Source organism: Leuciscus leuciscus (assembly GCF_965113295.1).
Source record: "Leuciscus leuciscus genome assembly, chromosome: 25".
Lineage (NCBI taxonomy): Eukaryota > Metazoa > Chordata > Actinopteri > Cypriniformes > Leuciscidae > Leuciscus > Leuciscus leuciscus.
Window position 1 is genome coordinate 24,925,966 of NC_138724.1, and position 19,757 is coordinate 24,945,722.

The 19,757-nt window shown below is 36.3% G+C and overlaps 1 protein-coding gene across 1 annotated transcript; it reads left to right on the plus strand.

The window, feature by feature from the left end:
• The first annotated feature begins 12,331 nt into the window (after positions 1-12,331).
• Positions 12,332-13,611, plus strand: cdkn1cb (cyclin dependent kinase inhibitor 1Cb). Its single transcript, XM_082158911.1, has 2 exons — positions 12,332-13,059; positions 13,173-13,611. The coding sequence occupies exons 1-2, from the start codon at positions 12,579-12,581 to the stop codon at positions 13,232-13,234; spliced, it is 543 nt and encodes a 180-aa protein (XP_082015037.1). The 5' UTR covers positions 12,332-12,578; the 3' UTR covers positions 13,235-13,611.
• The last annotated feature ends 6,146 nt before the right edge of the window (positions 13,612-19,757 follow it).

Genomic DNA, 19,757 nt, shown 5'->3' on the forward strand with positions numbered 1-19,757 from the left:
TTCTGCGCAGATTTTGTTCATCTCAAACAAGCCTATTGACGCTACGCGCGCCGGATGTGACCTAGCTGGCTGAATTCGAATTGCCATTGGCTCGTATGATAGTAATATGGATCTTAGTACTATTTTAAGTGACACAATTGGTTCTATAAACAACTAAGAGATCATTTTATGCTTTCTCCGGCTCCCTGCACCGGGCGTAATTCGAAACCTAGCGTCTACCCCCTCACCCAATAAATCCAACATGTTTCTAAATTGAATTACTTATAAAATATACCACCATCTACCGCAAATGCTAATACTACGCTGCTACTTTACGTTTCTCCCATAACCTCCGTGTCCTAAAATCCCACAATGCCTTGCGTTACTGTGATCGGCTGACGTCACGATCCCAGACAGAGCGCAACGCGTCATAAGGTGTGTTCGACATCGGCTGCGGCTGGATGTAACCGATCGGCGAGAGTAGCCGCGTGCAGGCGGGGAGGAGCTGCAAACGGAGTCGTGAAGTCGGACACTTTCTGGTTCCCGATCGTAGTGACCGCTCACGTGGTGTTTGCATAGCCTACTTTACCACAGCTGAAGTGAAATAAATGCAATATTTGCCAAATAATACACAGATGTTTCAGATACATTTTCATTCAATACTTTATGTACAGCTTCATACAGCGTCTGTTTGAACAAGAATAAAGTTCAACATAAGCTACTATCAATGAAGTGGAGTCTACATTTTTTAATCAGTTTTAATTTGATAAACATGACACAATATAACATCGCAACTACATGAAAAGAGTGCTTACTGTTATAAAAAAACTGATTTGTGAGCTTTAGAGGAACTAAAGGTGTTCGAATCATAGGTTCGAATAAACACGAAACACGTGATCGTTGTCATGCGGTGAATCTGGCCAATCGTGGAACAGCTGTGTCGTCATCAGCCCTTGTGCAGCCCAGTGCAGCCGCTCTTGAGAAGCTGCGCTGGCTGAGTTCTCCGGCTACTCTCGAATTGCTCTCGCGGTACTTTGATGGCACACGTCACAGTCACGTGGCGTCGGCGCTGTATCAAGTCCTATATGGGGAGGCTGCAGACCTGGAGCCGGTAGATCTACGCCCCTAGCAGTTTTACGCCCCTGCTGTTCCTGATGCGTCCAGTAGGGGGGGGATATACTGCGAAATAACACCATTAAATCGACGCTCAAAACGTACACATTAATAACCGTCCCGTTCATAGATTTTGCCCGAATTTGTGTTTTTTGTTAATTTAAATATAAACGTTTTAGTATAAATCTGCACTATGGATTAAAATATCTGTAGATATTAGGTTGGGCTTCACTCAGCCTATACAGAAGACTATTTGTTTTTATGAATTAAAAAAATAACACACATAGTTGGATCAGATGACAAGTAATGATATATGACCTACTGTAGAATAGTTATATATGACCTACTGTAGAATAGTTCATTGAATATTGAATATATTAATATTGAATAAATAATAATAATAATAATTAATAATAGAATATTCACTGTATGTTTTTATACAGGAGACTGAGTAAAATATGTTGTTGTGAATTTATATAAAGTTACATTTAGATATTAACCATATTTAGCCCGTACAGCACCGTGTAATCATATGGATCCTGGATTAAATATCTGCTGTACTATTCACTTAGTCATCATACAGCTACAAAACAGTGTCCTACATAGCATTTTATGAAGACAAACACAATTTATCCCTTTTCTAAAGTTCCAAGGGCCATTTATAAGAAGGAGACAATATTGTTGTTCACAAAAACATTATTTATCAACACCATTTATGAATTATGATGACTCCTGTAGATGACTCCCCTATGGCTTGCCACTCTTCTTTAACTGTTTTTCTATCCTCCTGTCAAAGTGCTTCTGCTCACTGATAAAAATAAATAAATAATTAAACATAAAAAAAAAAATACTGTAAAAAGGACATCCATGGTGAATTTGATCTTGTCAAATTCACAAGCAGCAGGACTCACTGTTAAATTTTGTATAAAATTCCTGAATCCTTTTTTTTTTTTTATCACAGTTGCTTTGGTAGGCTACATTTCAACATTATTCATTATAACAATTCATTATTTCCTTCGTTAGTGAAATTCTAAATTCACCTTCGCAATTCATCAGGACACATTTACAAAATAAAGTGTAGAAATGTATTGAAAACATGCTTAACAGTTTATGACAAATATGACTTATGCAAGGAACTAGTATAATAGGCCTATATTTTGATCAACATGACATAAAGAGTTGATAATAGGAAACAGCAGACAGTTGTACATTATCAATTGCATGAATGTACCGAAGCATTTGCAATTTGTATAAAATGAGAAATTGCTTTGATGATATGCACAAGTGACAAGATGATGTGATTTCAGGTGTGATCTGAGAAATGCACCAAAGCAACTGAGATAAACTATAAGACTATTGGAGAACCTGCAGAATCACTGTAGACCACCTAAGAGTCACAGACCACATAAAAGAAAGTGTTACGAGAACACAAACTGCCTTTTATTTTGAGTTTCATATCTGTGGGTATTTCATTAAAAAAAACTAAACTTTAAAAAAATGTAAAAAGGACATCCATGGTGAATTTGATCTTGTGTGGGTGTGCTGCCCAGAATTTATGTCAGGTGAGTGTGGATTGCATCAATTTACTCCTGATCTTCAAAGTACAATGGCACAGGTACTTGTTGGTGGAACACTTTTGGAAAAAGTGTCAAGACACTTTGATTTCTTTTGGCCATTGATGATGGACTGTGCAGAGAAAATTGAAAATGACATTAAAAACATGTATTTGTATGTCTCTGTAAGTCATTTATTTACTAGAGAAGCTATTGGTTTGGAATGCAGTTAAAAAAAGAGATGGGTGTTTATAGTTTATACAAGTTAATACAAGAGAGAGAGAGAGATTTTCATTTCCTTAAGTAGCTAAAGCAAACACACCTTTATGGGATGCATCATGCAAGTTACTTGGCAAAGACAGAGTATGATAAATCCCACATTAAGTTCACACAGCTTACATTTTAATCCAGATCAGTAAGCTATTTTAAGAAAAATGTAAATTTAGATATAAATTAGATAGTTAGATCATCTCATTTTATAAGAAACAACTCAAACCAGAAAGGAGTAAACAGAGTCTTACCAGAAGAGGCAAGATAAAGACAGGCAACAAAAGAAAATTCAAAAGAAAATTTATTTTGAAAGTGAGTAGAGAAGACTTGGGGCAGCTAAACTTACACGTGGTAAGCTATAACTTATACATTTAAGCCAGACAAACAATAACTTTAGCGGATTATTTTATATACTTCAATTCGTGTCGCTGTACAGCCTCCCCCTACTGGACGCATCAGGAACAGCAGGGGCGTAAAACTGCTTGGGGCGTAGATCTACCGGCTCCAGGTCTGCAGCCTCCCCCTACTCATCAAGTCGGACAAAATTTCTTACCGGCATGCACTGCTTCAAGTCAGCCGCCGATCGGTCTGCGCAGAGCTGCATGAAGTCGAACAAGCCTATAATCTGAAGACCACGCCCACCAATGGGGAAAACAAACCAACTGTCTCCATTGACTTTGCATTGCGAGAGGCTGCCTCCTTGTCATTTCTTGCTTCTAACAAAAGACAGAATAATGCCTAAAAGCTGCTGTGTGACAAGGTGTACAGCAAACAAGCTAAGAAACCCAGAAATAAGTTTTCATAAGCTGTCGACCCCAAAAAACGAGCGTTTTTGAGGACATAAAAGTGGATACAGGCTGGAACGAATGGGTAAATTGTGGGATCCTGACACTCAGTATATGCAAAAATACACTACGTGTGCAGTAAGTTAAACATTTGGTCACTGGTGAGTCAAATATCCGAATGTCAGTTTTATATATTATATTTCTGTAAGATAAACTATCCTGTGTTGCCGATTACGGTCTCCTCCAGCGGGTGTACGTCAGTTCTCATAGTAAATGAGACACGTGACGCTCTGTCTCAACTGCCTGTTCCACTTTTATGTCCTAAAAACAGGGCTGGACTGGCCATCGGGCATACCGGGCATTTGCCCGGTGGGCCGACGTGCTTTTTGGGCCGATACATCTCATACTCATAGTCATACATAATTTTTATTATTATTTCTTTTCTTTTTTTTTCTTTTTTAACGGCCCATAAAATGTGTACATCGGCGGCCCATTCGTTTTGTTTTGTTTTGCTTAATTGGCGGCGCTGGGTTTGTGCCGGTGTAATGCAGTGGTCAAAAAAAGTCAGTGTTAGTTTTTTTTTCTTTCTGACAGACCAGCCCATGAAACACGTAGATCAGCGGCCCATTGGTTCTTTTCTTGATTGATTGATTGATTGATTGATTGATTATGTTTATTCATTCATGGATATTTTCCAACAAAACTTACTTCATCATCCTCATATATATAAAACCATGATGAAAAGGAGGCAGGGTGAAGAATATCTTATATTTCCTGCCCCCTCAAAAAAAAAAAAAAAAAAAACTCAACATATCAAGTCCCCGCCAATGCATGACGATAACAAATGAAACAAACTAGAAACCAAAACATCAACCTGAAACAGATTCCAAAGCAAAAGCAAACCATAATCACAACCATCATCATCACCATCAATTTCTATAAGTATTCATCCAAAGCAAAAGCAAACCATGATCACAACCATCATCATCATCATCATCATCATCATCATCAATTTCTATAAGTGTTCATACAAATCCATTGTTTTCTCTTTAAATCTTTTTTTAAACTGAAATATATTTTTACATTGCTTTAGTTCATTTTGCAGAGAATTCCAAACTTTCACTCCCACCACTGAAGTACACATTTGCTTTGCTGTAGTCCTTGCAATTTGATACCTAAAATGTCCCTTTCTTCTTCCTTCATTTTCTATAAGGATAAACAAGTGTTGAAGGTTTGTGGGCAATACTTTATCTTTTGCTTTAAACATAACAATAAGTGTCCGTAATTCGACCAATTCTTTAAATTTTAACAGTTTCGGGCAAAAAAATAAGGCATTTGTGTGCTCTCTATAATCTGTTTTAAATATAATTCGTATCACTCTCTTTTGTAATAGAAAGCGTGACTTTGTGTTACTTTGGTATGTGTTTCCCCACACCTCCACACAGTAGCTGATGTAAGGCAACACCAGTGCACAATACAAAGTTCTCAATGCCTTATAATCTAACACATGTTTTACCTTATTTAGTACAAAAATACTCTTAGATATCTTTTTTTGTATGTGTGAGATATGTGGTTTCCAAGTCAACCCTTCATCTAGTAACACACCCAAAAACCTCATTTCCCTAACTTTCATTATTTTTGTTCCTGCTATTGATAGTACAATACTTTCATCTTTTTTTCTATTACCAAAAATCATAAACTTTGTTTTCTTTAAATTTAATGACAACCTATTAATGTCAAACCATTCCTTCACTTTAACCATTTCTTGTTCCATACTAATTACCAATTCATTTAAGTCATTTCCTGAGAGGTAAATGTTTGTGTCATCTGCAAATAGAACAAAATTCAATAACTTAGATACATCACAAATGTCATTAATGTAAAGTATAAATAATTTCGGTCCTAAAACTGAACCTTGCGGTATACCACATTGAATTTGCATATTATTGGATTTGTTATTATTATACTGAACATACTGTTGTCTTTTGTTCAAATAACTACTTAACCAATCCAATACTATTCCTCTCACACCATATAATTGTAGCTTTAATAACAAGATTGAATGATCAATTGTATCAAATGCTTTCTTTAAGTCGATAAACACACCTATTGTGTGTTTCTTGTTGTCAGTTGCATTTACTATATCCTCAACTATATTCATGGTCGCAGAAGCTGTAGATCTACCTGAACGGAATCCATACTGGCTCTTGTTTAACAACTGGTTTTTTTCAATAAATGCATCTAATTTTTGCACAAACATTTTTTCAAGGACTTTAGAAAATTGAGATAATAACGAAATTGGTCTATAATTTGTAAACATATGCTTATCACCATCTTTGTATAGTGGGACCACCTTTGCTACCTTCATCCTATTAGGGAAGATCCCTGTTTGAAATGAAAGATTAAATATGTAACTTAAAGGTTTAACAATGCAGTCAATGGTTTTTTTCACAATAATCATATCTAACCCATCCGTATCTGTAGATGTCTTGTTTTTTAATGCATTTACTATAGATAGAATTTAATTTTCACTAACATCTCCAAGAAACATTGATTGGAGTACTCTACTCCCCCTTGTCCCTCCATTCTGTGGCCCTGAGTTATGTTTTTCAATATTCTCTGCTAGCTTGGGTCCCACATTTACAAAGAAGGAATTAAATTCATTTACTACTTCGTTTAAGTTTTCAATTTTCTTATTATCCTCGTTTATAAAATGGTGTGGTGTACTGTCATGACCTGATGTACTTTTCCCAATCAGCTTATTCAGAATATTCCATGTTCCTTTAATATCAGTTTTTTTTTTTTTAATAAGCTACCAAAGTAATCTTTTTTCGCTTGTCTCATTATTGTTGTTAATTTATTTTTATACAGCTTATACTTCATTTCTGCTTCTTTTGACCTAAATTTGATAAAATCTCTATAAAGTTTATTCTTCTTTTTGCATGCATTCTGTAGTCCCCTAGTAATCCAAGGGTTTTTGCTAAAGCTATCCTTATATCTACATTGTACATATGGACAATGCCTTTCATATAATATAAGATATTTATCTAGAAAAGCTTCATATGCTGCATTTACTTCCCCGACATACACCTCTTTCCAGTCTTGCTCACTCAAGTCATTTCTAAATCTACAAATTGCCTCATCTGTCCTTTTTCTAACATATTTAGTCCTACAGCCAGCTTCCTTCTCATTGGGTATTTGACAATCCAATACACAAAAAACAGGTAAATGGTCGCTTATATCATTGATCACCAAACCACTCTTGATTTTACTTTCTAAAACATTTGTAAAGATATGGTCGATCAATGTCGAACATGTTGTTGTTATCCGAGTTGGCTCGGTGATCAATGGAAACAACCCTCTACTGTATAGCATCTCCAAATAATCACTAGCTGCAACTTGTCTATTCACACTCAACAAATCAATGTTTGTATCCCCACACAAAATATAGTTTTTCTTTTCATTCAGCTGACATAACACCTTTTCTAGCTGTTCATTAAATGTTTCAATTTTTGACCCAGGTGTTCTGTAAATGCATGTAACAACAACATTCCTCTTCTTTTCCATATCAATCTCCACTGTAATACATTCAAATAAATCATTAATGGCTGTTGTCATACATTCTACAATTCTGCATTTCAAATCAGTGGTCACAAATAGGGCAACACCGCCTCCCCTCTTATCTCTTCTACTGCAATGATATAATTCATAACCTTCCATACAGAAATCTACACCTCGAGCTTCATTAACCCATGTTTCTGACAGCGCTATGGCTGAAAATTTGTGTTTTAAAGACCTTAAGTATTCCTGGATCTTGATAAAGTTTGCATACAAACTCCTACCATTAAAATGTATTACTGAAAAATTACTGTCCAGGCTAACTGTCTCATTAAACTTTTCATCTGTATAGTAATCACACATGGAATTAATTGTATTAAAGCAGTGATTTTCTGGATCAATATTGCTTTCAAAATCATACAACTTGTAGTCTATATATTTAGCTCTTAACAGTGTGTAGCCCCTTGTAGGCCCGGAGAAATCAGTCTCAGTCATCATTTTCAATAAGCAAACAAATAAACAAATAATAATACCCTACAAATGTTGTTTTTACAACTGCTGTGTTTAACCAACAAGTGCCGCCATATGGAGAACAAAATAAATGATTTCGTCCACAATAAATCCAAAATAAAAAGTCGCTGCAATAGGAAGTTCCAGTGGCAAAAAAAGAAAAAAAAGTAGGCTTACAAAAAAGCAGCGGTAGCAGAGGCAGTATAATATTAACAGTTTATAAAGTTTGAGCCTGCGTCTCCAAGAAAGCATTGTAAATCCAGATCGATGAATAAATAAAAAAATAGCCCTACTATATACAGTCATAGTCAAAGTAGAAAAGTGTTTCCTACCTTGTTCCCATAGGTGCACCGAACTCCCTTCAAAACTAATTAAACATCGGCCAAGGATTAAAGCTTTTCGAGCACCCCTCAAGAAAAATAAAAAATAAAAAATATATCCAGCCAAAAACGTGACTAATCCTTTGGTCTTCACCTGGCCCAAAATCCCTATGTTCCCAAAAAGCATGTTTGCCATCATCTTCATTTGTAGCAGTCCAGATCTTTCAGCTCCCTAATCATCAACACTTTCTCCGCTTCAGGCGAGGGGCCATTCAATCTTATCAACACCTTACAATCTCTAATCCAGGTTGCTTTTATTTTGCGTTCCTTCCATAGCTGCCGAGCAACTCGGGCAATCTCGGCATTTTTTGATGTTAGGTGTTCATTGATGTACACCGCCGTGCCTTTGAGCTTTTTCCCCTGCACCAAAAGTTCCGTTTTGTGTTTACGACTCACAAAACGCATCAATATTCTGGGCTTGGTTGCGCGGTCCTTTCTTGGTAGAATGTGACAAGCTGTGATGTTGCTCTTGTCCAGATGGATGTTCCTACTTTGAAGAAAGGAGATTACCTGTGTTTCGAGGGATTCTTGATCTTTCAAATTTAGGCTTTTCTCGTAGTCACCGCGGCAGCGTACGTCCTCGGTTTAACATCAAGGCCGCTTATTATTACATCTTCTTTGCGGGTAAACAATTCCATATCTTGGATTCTACGTTCCATTTCATCCATCTTCAACACTTTATTTTCAAGTGTAGCAATCCTCAGATCTTTTGCGGCCACACTTTCTCTGAGTTCTCTGATTTCTGTCAAAAGGTTCGTTATCTCAGTTTGCTTTGCTACAACGTCTCTTATATCTTGCGTCAATTTCTTCAGTGTTTCATTCATTTCTTTTATTGTTTCTTCCATCGCTACCTTCTTTGGAGGCATTATAGCCTCTGGGTACCAAAATACTATTAATTTGACTTATCAATTAAGATATATATCAATAGAAACAACAAACAATATAGAAGAGCCGCGAGGGCACGCTCCATCATCATGACGTCACATCCTCCAATAACCACTCTTATTATCCTCCAATAACCACACTGGGCTGGCCCAATCACAACTTTAAACGAGTGAGCGAGCGTGCAGCAGTGTCAGTTGTATCTGTCAAAATAGTCTGCGAGATGGAGAAGAAACGCAAGGATTGTGCAGAGAAATAGCGTGAAAAAATAGAACAAAGCTTAAAGCAGACACTGTAAAATGTGTCAAAATATATGTTTTCTGCCCTTCATCAGCTCCAGTGATGATGATGACAGTGAGGAGGATCAGGAGAGAGATGAGAAAGTGTAGAGCCTGCGGTAAGCAGAACTACTTTCATGATCGAGTGTAGGAAGTAGGAACCCATAACCCAGTTACAGATTATTTCCACATTGCATAGTTGACGATTACATAGACAGTATATAAAGAAAGACGATTACCGCAATTCACTAGAAATTTAATGAGAGGCGTTTGTAAACCATGTTTTCCGCCAAAATAAAAGCTTGATGCAGTTTGCGTCAAAATAAAAGATCATGTGCTTATCTCTTTCAAGTATAGAAATTGGAACAAACTAATTATGAAAGTTTCCTTTATTTTTTAGTGCATTTGATTTACAAAATATGGCTATTACTGTCATTGGATTAATATTATAACTATTATTATGTAGTAGGTGTAATGTAAATAGAAACATTGGTATAGCTATGCCATTACAGCTTATAGCTTGTTTTAGGATTCATCACTGTGGAGTATAGTTCAACTGTATTAATTAATAAATGTCAAATTTTCACTCGTTCCTATACTCACTTATTACATGGCATTTGTGGTTTTAAGGAATAGGAGTTGGTATGCATATAATTAAGGGCGTGCAAAGATGGGTGGTGTTTATGATCATATAGTGGGCCAGTCTGGGCCAAAATGCCCGGGACGATTTTTTCCAAGTGGTACTCGATGCAGAGCCAAATGGGAGGAGCTAGAGCTCCAGCTCCTCCCCTCGCTAGAGCTCCAGCTTCACCACGCTGGATTTAGTGGGCGGGGCCGCGCATGCGCAGGTTAACTTTCTCGCTATCAAAGAGTTACGTCACGATATTTTCCCGCAGCGTTGCATTCCGGGAAGGCGCCGCCATTTTAGGTGGTAACTCTATCAGTTACCATGGTTACTTCTACAGTGAGGCCAAGATAAAGATATGGATTAGGAGGAAGCAACGGGCTCTATCGGGAGAGACTAAATAATTATGCTAGGCAGCGTTATTTAGAGAAACTGCTTGTCGCTAAATTGACAGCAGCAGCGACTACGAACACTCAGCATGATTTCAAAAGCAACATATATCAGCGCCAGATCGATTTTTATTTAACACAAATGAACAAAATTAATACTCTGTTAGTCAACAAGAGTTGTTTCATTTGTTGTAGATATCTGTACCGCGAACAGTTATAAAAAGACACATTTTTAATGACGTACGACTAGCATTGACAGAATGTACGATCTGTCCGCTTAAATGGCAGGTCAAAAATGCACATCCAATTCATATCAGATTTATTTCCACATATAAATGACGCCTGAAACCTTCCTTTTTACCGGAGTCTGACACTGCCATCTCTGTTTTATTATTGATAAGTCTGTCTGATACTTTTTTTGCCATTTCTGTTTTCTTATTTTATATTTTAAGTCCGATAATGTTTTTGCTACTCCTGTCCTGTTTAAGGCTGCTCTTAGCTTTGCTGCACTAATCTGTGTTGTGCTGTTATGCAAGTATTATTCTCTTTTAATTTTGTAGTTCTGTAAAGCACTTAACGTTAGGTCAGTCAGTGGCTGTTATAAAATGTGCTGTATAAATAAAATCAAATTGAACTTGAATCTACCAGTGGGGGTACTATGAAAATAAATTGATTGAGTTTTGTAAAATATTACAATGTTATGTGAAGTGTGTTCTTGAAATATATTCATAAAATGTATTATTTTATCTTATTATACCAAAAATGTTGTGTGGAAAAAAAGTGTTGTGTTCTTGGGATATACTTATGTTATTTTTATTTATTTATCTTATAACATTTTATCTAGATTTAGGATTAATTTTATGTTAGATGAACATTTAGCTAATTTAGGCTAATAGAAACAAATAAATCCAACTCAACACTTGTGGGAGAGTGGAGCAAGTGACTTTTAAATTATCTTCTCCCAAATTTGGGTGGATAATCTCAGAGCACATTTTGTTATCTTGTTTTTCCTTTAGTGTGGGAAGTCACATGGCTGGTTTTAGAGTACTGGACTGCTTGTTTCCATTTCATTAAAATAGCTTAATGCATAGCCTATCAAGGTTGAGTCTATCCAAAATTACAGTCAATATTCCATTTAAATTTACAATATAACAAAAAAAATTACAACTGGCCTGTTGGAGTAGCCTTTTACATTTACGTACAAAAAGGGCAGATTAGGTAACCTAGTCTTATTATTTTTATTTCATAAATTAATCAGATGATTTAGATTAATTCACAAATAACACACACGTTAATAATGCAGTGGACAAAAAATAAACGGGTGCACAGATAGTAAGCTTTCACATTGCCTTTTAAGTCTAGTAATTTACATAATCATATAGCAGACGCTTTTGTACAAATCGGCTTTAAAAAGTGAGGAAAACAACGAAACTGTTCATCGTAATAAAGAGAAAATAATACACAGAAACAAAGTTTCAACAGTTTTTAGAAAAACACACGCATAGTGTGAGCAATGGTCTTATTAAGTGTTTACGCGTTTGTCACAGAAACGATAAATAATTAATCAATCATGACAAATATTAGAGAAATACAATATTATGTATGCCAACATCTTGCGCATCAAAACAAACTTGTCTTTTTATCACGGTTGAACTCGCACTAACATTAACAGGCTTGATAGCGCGTCATGTTCTGTCCACTATATCCAGCGAGGGATTAGATCTAGAGCTCTAGCTCCTCCCATTTTACGCTGCTGCGAATCCCCACTCACTAAACATAGCGAGGTGGAGCTGGAGCTCCAGAAAAGGGGGAGCTCGAGCTCTAGCTCCTCCCATTTGGCTCTGCATCGAGCACCATCTCTTTGTTGTCATTAATTTGACTTATTTTACTCCAGGTGGTGCAATGTGAGCGGGTGGGGGGAAGGCAACGGGGTACAACCAATTACATGTGAATGTCTGCGGGTCTAACCAATCATAGCCAAGTAGAGGCGGGTCTAACCAATCACAGCCGGGTAGAGGCGGGTCTAACAACAAAACAAAGCCAAAGGGGTAGCGGATTTTGACCAATGGGAGCGGAGCATGTGGTTTTGCACTGTAGAGGCGCAGGACTTTAAATCTGACGAGATTAAATCACGGCCAGATCTGGAGTTTCACGATTCGTAACGACGTGTGGTGTAATTCACACTGACTAGTCTTGCTCTCAGGGATTTTCACACCCATTTGGCCCGTTTTACTCTGGATCTGTGCACTATCAACGATGTCTACCATCCTGCTCTCCACCATCGCCGGGGAAAGACTGGCCTCTTCAAGGGAAACGGTCCCTCAGAGGAACACAGAGACTCTCCCTCAACGGAAACTGACGGGAACATGCAGAAATCTGTTCGGACCCGTGGATCACGACGAGCTGAAGCGAGAGCTGACTTCCAAACTTCGCGAAATATCTCGACGAGATCAGCTGAGATGGAACTTCAACTTCAATGAAGGACAGCCGCTGAACGGGGCTTTAAAGTGGGAGGAAAGCCCAGCTGAGGACTGTCCGGAATTTTACAGAGAAAAGACTGTCGTGTCAAAAAGACCATTTGTGGACTTCCCCGCGACAGACAGAATCGCCCATGCCTCAAAATGTGGGAGTCGTTCAATGAAAGTTTTGAAAAAGACCATGTGTAACCGAAGAAAATTATCTCGCAAAACAGTCGCTCGCGTCCAGACGAAGAGACTCACAGACATGCGCATTACAGGTAAACAATACAGGACTGTTACTACTACTGTACTACTGTAACATTAACAACAGTCATAATAGTCATGTAAAATGGTTCACGGTTTTAATCTTGTGAATTTTGTTTTCTTGTAGATTTTTATGGAAAGCGAAAGAAAACGGACAGCGTCCACAAGGAGAGCAGAAACATGGAGTGAAAACGCGCATCCTCTGAAGGAGTCCGTGCCGTGCTGGCGGGAAAAGGCCGGAAGTAATGACGTATCAGAGTCTGACCCACGTTATTACGTGATAATGTGATTCTGGAATCTTATTTATGTACTGATTTATGTTCGGTTTAATAACAGGAGCTGGTTGCTCTTTACAGTGTACAACTGATAAGTAACTTTAAATTAAAGTCAGGACAAGTAAGCCTATTTATTGTTGACTAATATATATCAGTGTATATATATATTGTAACGGCTTAAGTTATTTATTTATTTTATTTACTTTTACATTTCAAGTAGGCTATACTTTTGTGGTTGAAAAATGTATATTTTCTTCTTGATCCTGAGCCATATTTGTCACTATTGTAAAGATGTTGCTTTAATAAATGTGTATATATAAATGTATGTTGCATCCAGTTTGTGATTTATTTTATTTTCCTTCCATGCATGTTAAAGTTGTAATAGTTCAAATAACAGGCTACTGTAATCTAAACCTTTACAGAAGCAAATACACTCAATACACTGTTGAATGGGGTCTAGATTATCATAACTAGTCTTACAAAACATCTAGTAACTTAAGGAACGCATATTGAGGATAACATTATTTTGGGTCATTTTAATTATGTACCATTACAGCTTTGCAATTAATAAATTAATTATTTTATCTGGTTAAGCTTATGGAACAGAAAATTAAACGGAAATAAAGCTGAAGTCAGTAACACTTTAACATTTAACATTAGCTAACTAGATTAGTTAACATGGAATAAGAATGAACAATTCTTCTAAAGTAGGCTATGTATTAATCTTAGTTCATTTTAGTGTAAACATTCACTAATACATTATTCAAATCAAAAGTTGTACTTGTTAACAGTAGTTGATGCACTGTGCATGAACAAACAATGAATTTGATTAACGTTAACAAAGATGAATAAATACAGTAACAAATGTATTGCTCATTGTTAGTTCATGTTAGTTAATACATTAACTAATGTTAACAGATGAAACCTTATTGTAAAATGTTGCCTTAATGTCAGTCATTGCTCAGTTCATACCTTAAATAATGGCCCCCAATATGAAGTTCTTTCAAATGGTGATATATTGATTTCTGTAATTTTTACATAATATGATCGAATATTTTTAAGTGAGAGACAAACACATACTTGCTTATGAGTGGGGTTTTCCCCTCCAAAATTATGTCAATTCCCCAAAGATGATGTCATTGATGAACTGGCTTTTTTTCTTCTTTTTTTTATAAGTCTAAAATGATGGAAAGTGAAATTGAGGTCACATATTATCAATTTAAACAATATGTTTACAAGGAAACATGTAAAAAAATATATATATACAGTACTGTGCAAACGTCTTAGGCATGTTAATATCCCCCCACCCCCCCAAAAAAATGGTTTTAAGTCAGTTATTTATATATTTTGCTATAGTGTGTCAGTAGGAAATATCAGTTTACATTTCCAAGACACTCGCCGGTGATCTGCTTAATATTCATGTGTGTTTAACATCTGTATGACAGAGAGAGCCCATCTTCACAGTCAGACGGCAAACATTATTCTTTGTTGTCTTCAAATCTCAGTTGTTTTCAAAGTACAAATCTCACTGGATTATTACAATTAATGGCAAAAAGAATGTTTGGAAATGTAAAATGTTTGGAAATGCTTAAAACCATTTTTGGGGGGGGGGGGGGGGGGGGGGGGGATTAAAATGCCTAAGACTTTTGCACAGTACTGTATATATCTAAACATTTCTATTAGAAAAAATATATAATTATTTAAAAACAATTGAAACTAGAATATTAATTGGAATCATTAATAATAGTTTGCCTATTTTTCATGTTAAAATTCTAAAAACATCCTTTCTAAGTAAGTTATATAGAACATGTAGCACAAGCCTCACGATTGAAGGTATCATTAATGTCTGAAGCCGGACAATATTTAGCCTAATACTCGGGTTAAGGGTTTTTTCAATTTGCCTTTGCAAGCACACCTAAAAGAAAGAAGGCGCAGTGGGGGTGGGGAGGGGGAGGGGGCTGGATGTTTTCAAGACCACATAGGCAGAAGAAAAGCGGGGCGAAAACGAGCGGGAGAGATGAAGGGAGAGCGGGAGAGATGAAAAGAAAGGATGAAGAGCGTGCCGCCTCGCTTTGACCTGCAAATTAGGCCGAATTAAATCTCCGTGACCTGCGCGCTCCTCCCACAACTCCCCGCGAAAACAGTAAACACCCGCTGGAGCGCGCGCGTAGGAATGGCGCGTGTCTGCATACAAACACAAGACACTCGCCGGTGATCTGCTTAATATTCATGCGTGTTTAACATCTGTATGACAGAGAGAGCCCATCTTCACTCTCAGACGGCAAACATTATTCTTTGTTGTCTTCAAATCTCAGTTGTTTTCAAAGGTCCTAATCCGAGACCAAAAGTTTCTGATTGTATTTGCTTAACTTAAAACTTCAAAGCTCTCTTCATATTGACAAAGTACTTAAACTACAAAAGACTTACCTGTATAAACAAGATAAAAGAACCAACTATGACTTTAATGGAAAAGGGAGGACCATCTGAGTCCAATTATTTTTAACTGATGTGGTTTTCTATGCATATGTAATCATTCAAGAGAGAGGGGGGGGGGGGGGGGGGGGGGGTAACAGATTGAGACGAAACCGTTGAAAAGTCCACATCAATCATGCACTGTTAAGAATATGGGGGTGGGGTGGGGGAAATGCACATCAATCAAACATCTGAGTATTTTAACTAGATTAAATGTAATTTGCAAACTAAGATGAAATAAAAGTATAGAGAATGGATGACAAGATTGCAAGTTACATATTTGCACATTTAGCCTAAATTAAACTATTATTCAGTAGGGGTTCAAATGTTGGTTTGTAGCAATTGATATTGATAATAAACCTATTTTGCCATAAATTGAAGAAAAATATGTTGATTGTGTTTTAATAACATGAATGTTTGTGCATGAAGAATGACAAATATTTGTAAAACTTTAGAAAATGTAATGAAATTATTTGTTTTCCTACCTTGCAGTAGAGAGTAAAGAGTCCAAATAATATTATTTCTTGGGTGTCACAATTTTAAAATTGTGCAGTAACGGGGTTGCATATTAACTAACACTTTTCTTTTATTCCTGGGAGTAATTAAATATATTTATTGATTAAAATAGAATGAATTGAATATTAAGTCAACACGGATTATGTCAAAAGAAAGCATGATTACAAGTAGTTTGGTAACACTTTATTTTACAGTGTCCTTGTAACACGTTACATGTAGTTACTATACTATAAATTGTGCATAATTACATGAAACTAAACCCCAAACCTAACCCATAACTCTATAAGTACATGTAGTTTGTTATAATAACCCAGTACTTAAATAAATAATTACACTGCAGAAACCTTAAAATAAAGAGTAACCCAGATTTTAACTGCAATGTACTGAATATTACTTTTAGAATTTATTTCAAAATGTTGACACCGTATGAGAAAGTTGAGAAAGTCAAGACCTCTGATGTGAGACTGGCCAAAATCGACATTTAAATTGGCATACAGACACTTAATGTGTTTAACAGTAACAACTTTTCATTCTAGGTTAATTTTATGTCATATAATAGTTTGATATGAATTGAGCATTAAAATATTAAAAAACCCAAAACATCATAGGACACTAAAATGTATGATATTCGTGCTTGTGTAAGTGCTATATAACCATATCTGGATCTGTGGGCATTGTGAAATGACAGGGCAGATGTCGTCCCTCATGAGTGTCAGGGTCTCCAGTGTTTCTCAGCCACTCCACAGCTGCGTCTCCATGGACACCAGCTGGCCAAACCACATCCGAGTGTGTGGACCACCAGCTGACACACTCGCTCAAGCACGTCTGTGATGTCAGAACGATGACACACGTCATGAAACAGCGTTTATGAATTAGTAAACTCACCAGCTGACCGAATGACCCTTCTTGGGAAAACTCTTGTGTCCGTGTAATTAACGATTTGCTCTCCGGTGACCTGTGTGGTAAAATGAATTAGCCTACATTAAGTTGTTCAAACAACATTATGCATAGAATGCTTTTCTTTAGTAGTTAGTGTACCTGTAAAAAAAACACACAAAAAAAAAAAACACAAAGATTATCTGTTATGGGACCCAGGAATAGACTTGTGTCCACTATAGTAGACATTAAATTTGAGTGAATTTCACACAGTTTTAAGTCTGGATGTCCTGTAAAGAACACATTCAGGGCTTTTCAGAGATACCAAATGTTTGGTCGTCTTTAAAAATGACTGATGAAATTTAGCACTCTTAAGGACATACGAGAATATTTTGTAATTATCATTTAAATCAAACTAATTTTCAAATTGTTTGTCACAAATCAACATCTCAGGAAAATGTTATGGGGTTTCTAATCAAAATATGATTTTCTGTTACAAAAACAGGGCATTTCATACATGACATGCATGATTGTTTAAAGTAAAAGGGTATCATTCCGTTATATCTTTCATAATTTTTTTTTTACAATGTTTGGTAAAAAAATAAAATAAAAATTTGATTGGTGAATGAAAAAAAAAAAATCCCATTGTTTTTGCCTATACATGTCATTTTATGTCTTTTTAAAAGTCCTGGAGTCCTGGTGTCCACAGTGGACATAGCATATGAATAAAATATATTTTTTCAAAAAGGATATATATATATAATTATTTTTTTTAATTATTTTTTTACATTTGCTTATGCTCTCTAAACAAATAAAAAAAAATACTACCATACAGCGCCATCTGCTGGTACTTACAGAATACTAAGGCGCTACCCTACCACATGGGTACATGGACCTTTGAAATGTAACCATGGTATTTATATTGTAATTTAGAATACAATAAAGTAATCCGCAGGTAGCCTTTTTGTAAGTGGAGATTTATTTGCACGTTTGGTTAGCCGCTAGAGGGCGACACACAAACAGATGTAGGCTAACGTGCATTTATTGACTCTTTATTTATCGTTCTATCCAGAGACTTTGATTCAAGATGTATATTTTATTAGCAGGCCTATATATGTGTGTGTAGTGTGTACAATATCAGATCATTCAGTGCCATGGTACCCCATAACTTTTTTAAGGAGATAGGCTACGTGCCTAGAAACAGACCTTGGTCCGTCCGAACTGATAACAAATATACCAAGTCCGCTGTGTTATTAAAACTGGGTGGGAGCTGAAAGCCACCCAGAAACTACCGAGCTTCATTATAGAGCCTGAAACCAGGCGGAAGGGCAAGATTATCCCTCAGTCCTCTCAGATCAGCTGCATATAGACGTCTGCTCTCTCCAGGGTAATTTCAGTTTGTGGGTGTTTATATGTGTGATCCTCCCTAATGTGGTTGTGCAGCTCAAACCACGGCAGCTAAAAGCTGAAAACCCTCCTACTGAAAGCAGATGAATCCCACTGAAACTCTAATGAAGACAAACCAGACAGCAAGAAAACAGAAGCTGCAACTCAATCTAAAGAAACTCAGTTTCAGAAGCACACTCGGGACCGAGGCTATATCACTGCTGTGCCCTCGAGGCTCTGCAGGCGGACTGACCCTGTAATAAGCGCACTGTAAATAGCCTCGGATGAATGTGTCTAAATGACTGCTTATGTGCTGCTAAATCACTACTCACAAGCATCAAATCAGTCCTTTCTGGATTTGGACATATTAGCATGCACGTTGTTTTACAAAGCGTTGAAATGCTGAAACAAATTGTCAATTATACACGGAAAAAAAATCAGTACAGTTATTTATTAAAATATAATTAATGAAATATATTTAGCTTTTTTACTGTAATGACAATAATGATAATGTCTGTTATCATCATCACACATCCAATGGGCATGTTTCCAGTTATCTGAAACTGAAACCTGTTCTATTTTTTATTAAAGAACATTTTAATCCCATTTTCTCAAGGAAGAATACATTACACAGAACAGGGCATTTAGGTTAATAAGTGTACCTTTCTAAATGTCTTCTTCGTACCTGTCGTCTTCTTCTTCGTGAGGTAAGATATATAGCTTTTGGGGTTTTCACATCATGGTTATGTTGGTCTGTGGCCTCAGCTTTCCTTAAACAATGTCCAATCAGTACCTTTTTATTTGTTCAATAATATACAGTACAGGCCAAAAGTTTGGACACATTACTATTTTTAATGTTTTTGAAAGAAGTTTCTTCTGCTCATCAAGCCTGCATTTATTTGATCAAAAATATAGGGAAAAAAAATGTAATATTGTGATATATTATTACAATTTAAAATAATTGGTTTTCAATTTATTATACTTTAAATGATCATTTATTTCTGTGATGCAAAGCTGAATTTTCAGGATCATTACTCCAGTCTATCACATGACCCTTTAGAAATCATTCTAATATGATGATTCATTATCAAAGTTGGAAACAGTTCTGCTGCTTAATATTTTTTCATAACCTGTGATACTTTTTTAGGTACTTTGATGAATAAAAAGTAAAAAAATAAAAAGAAGCA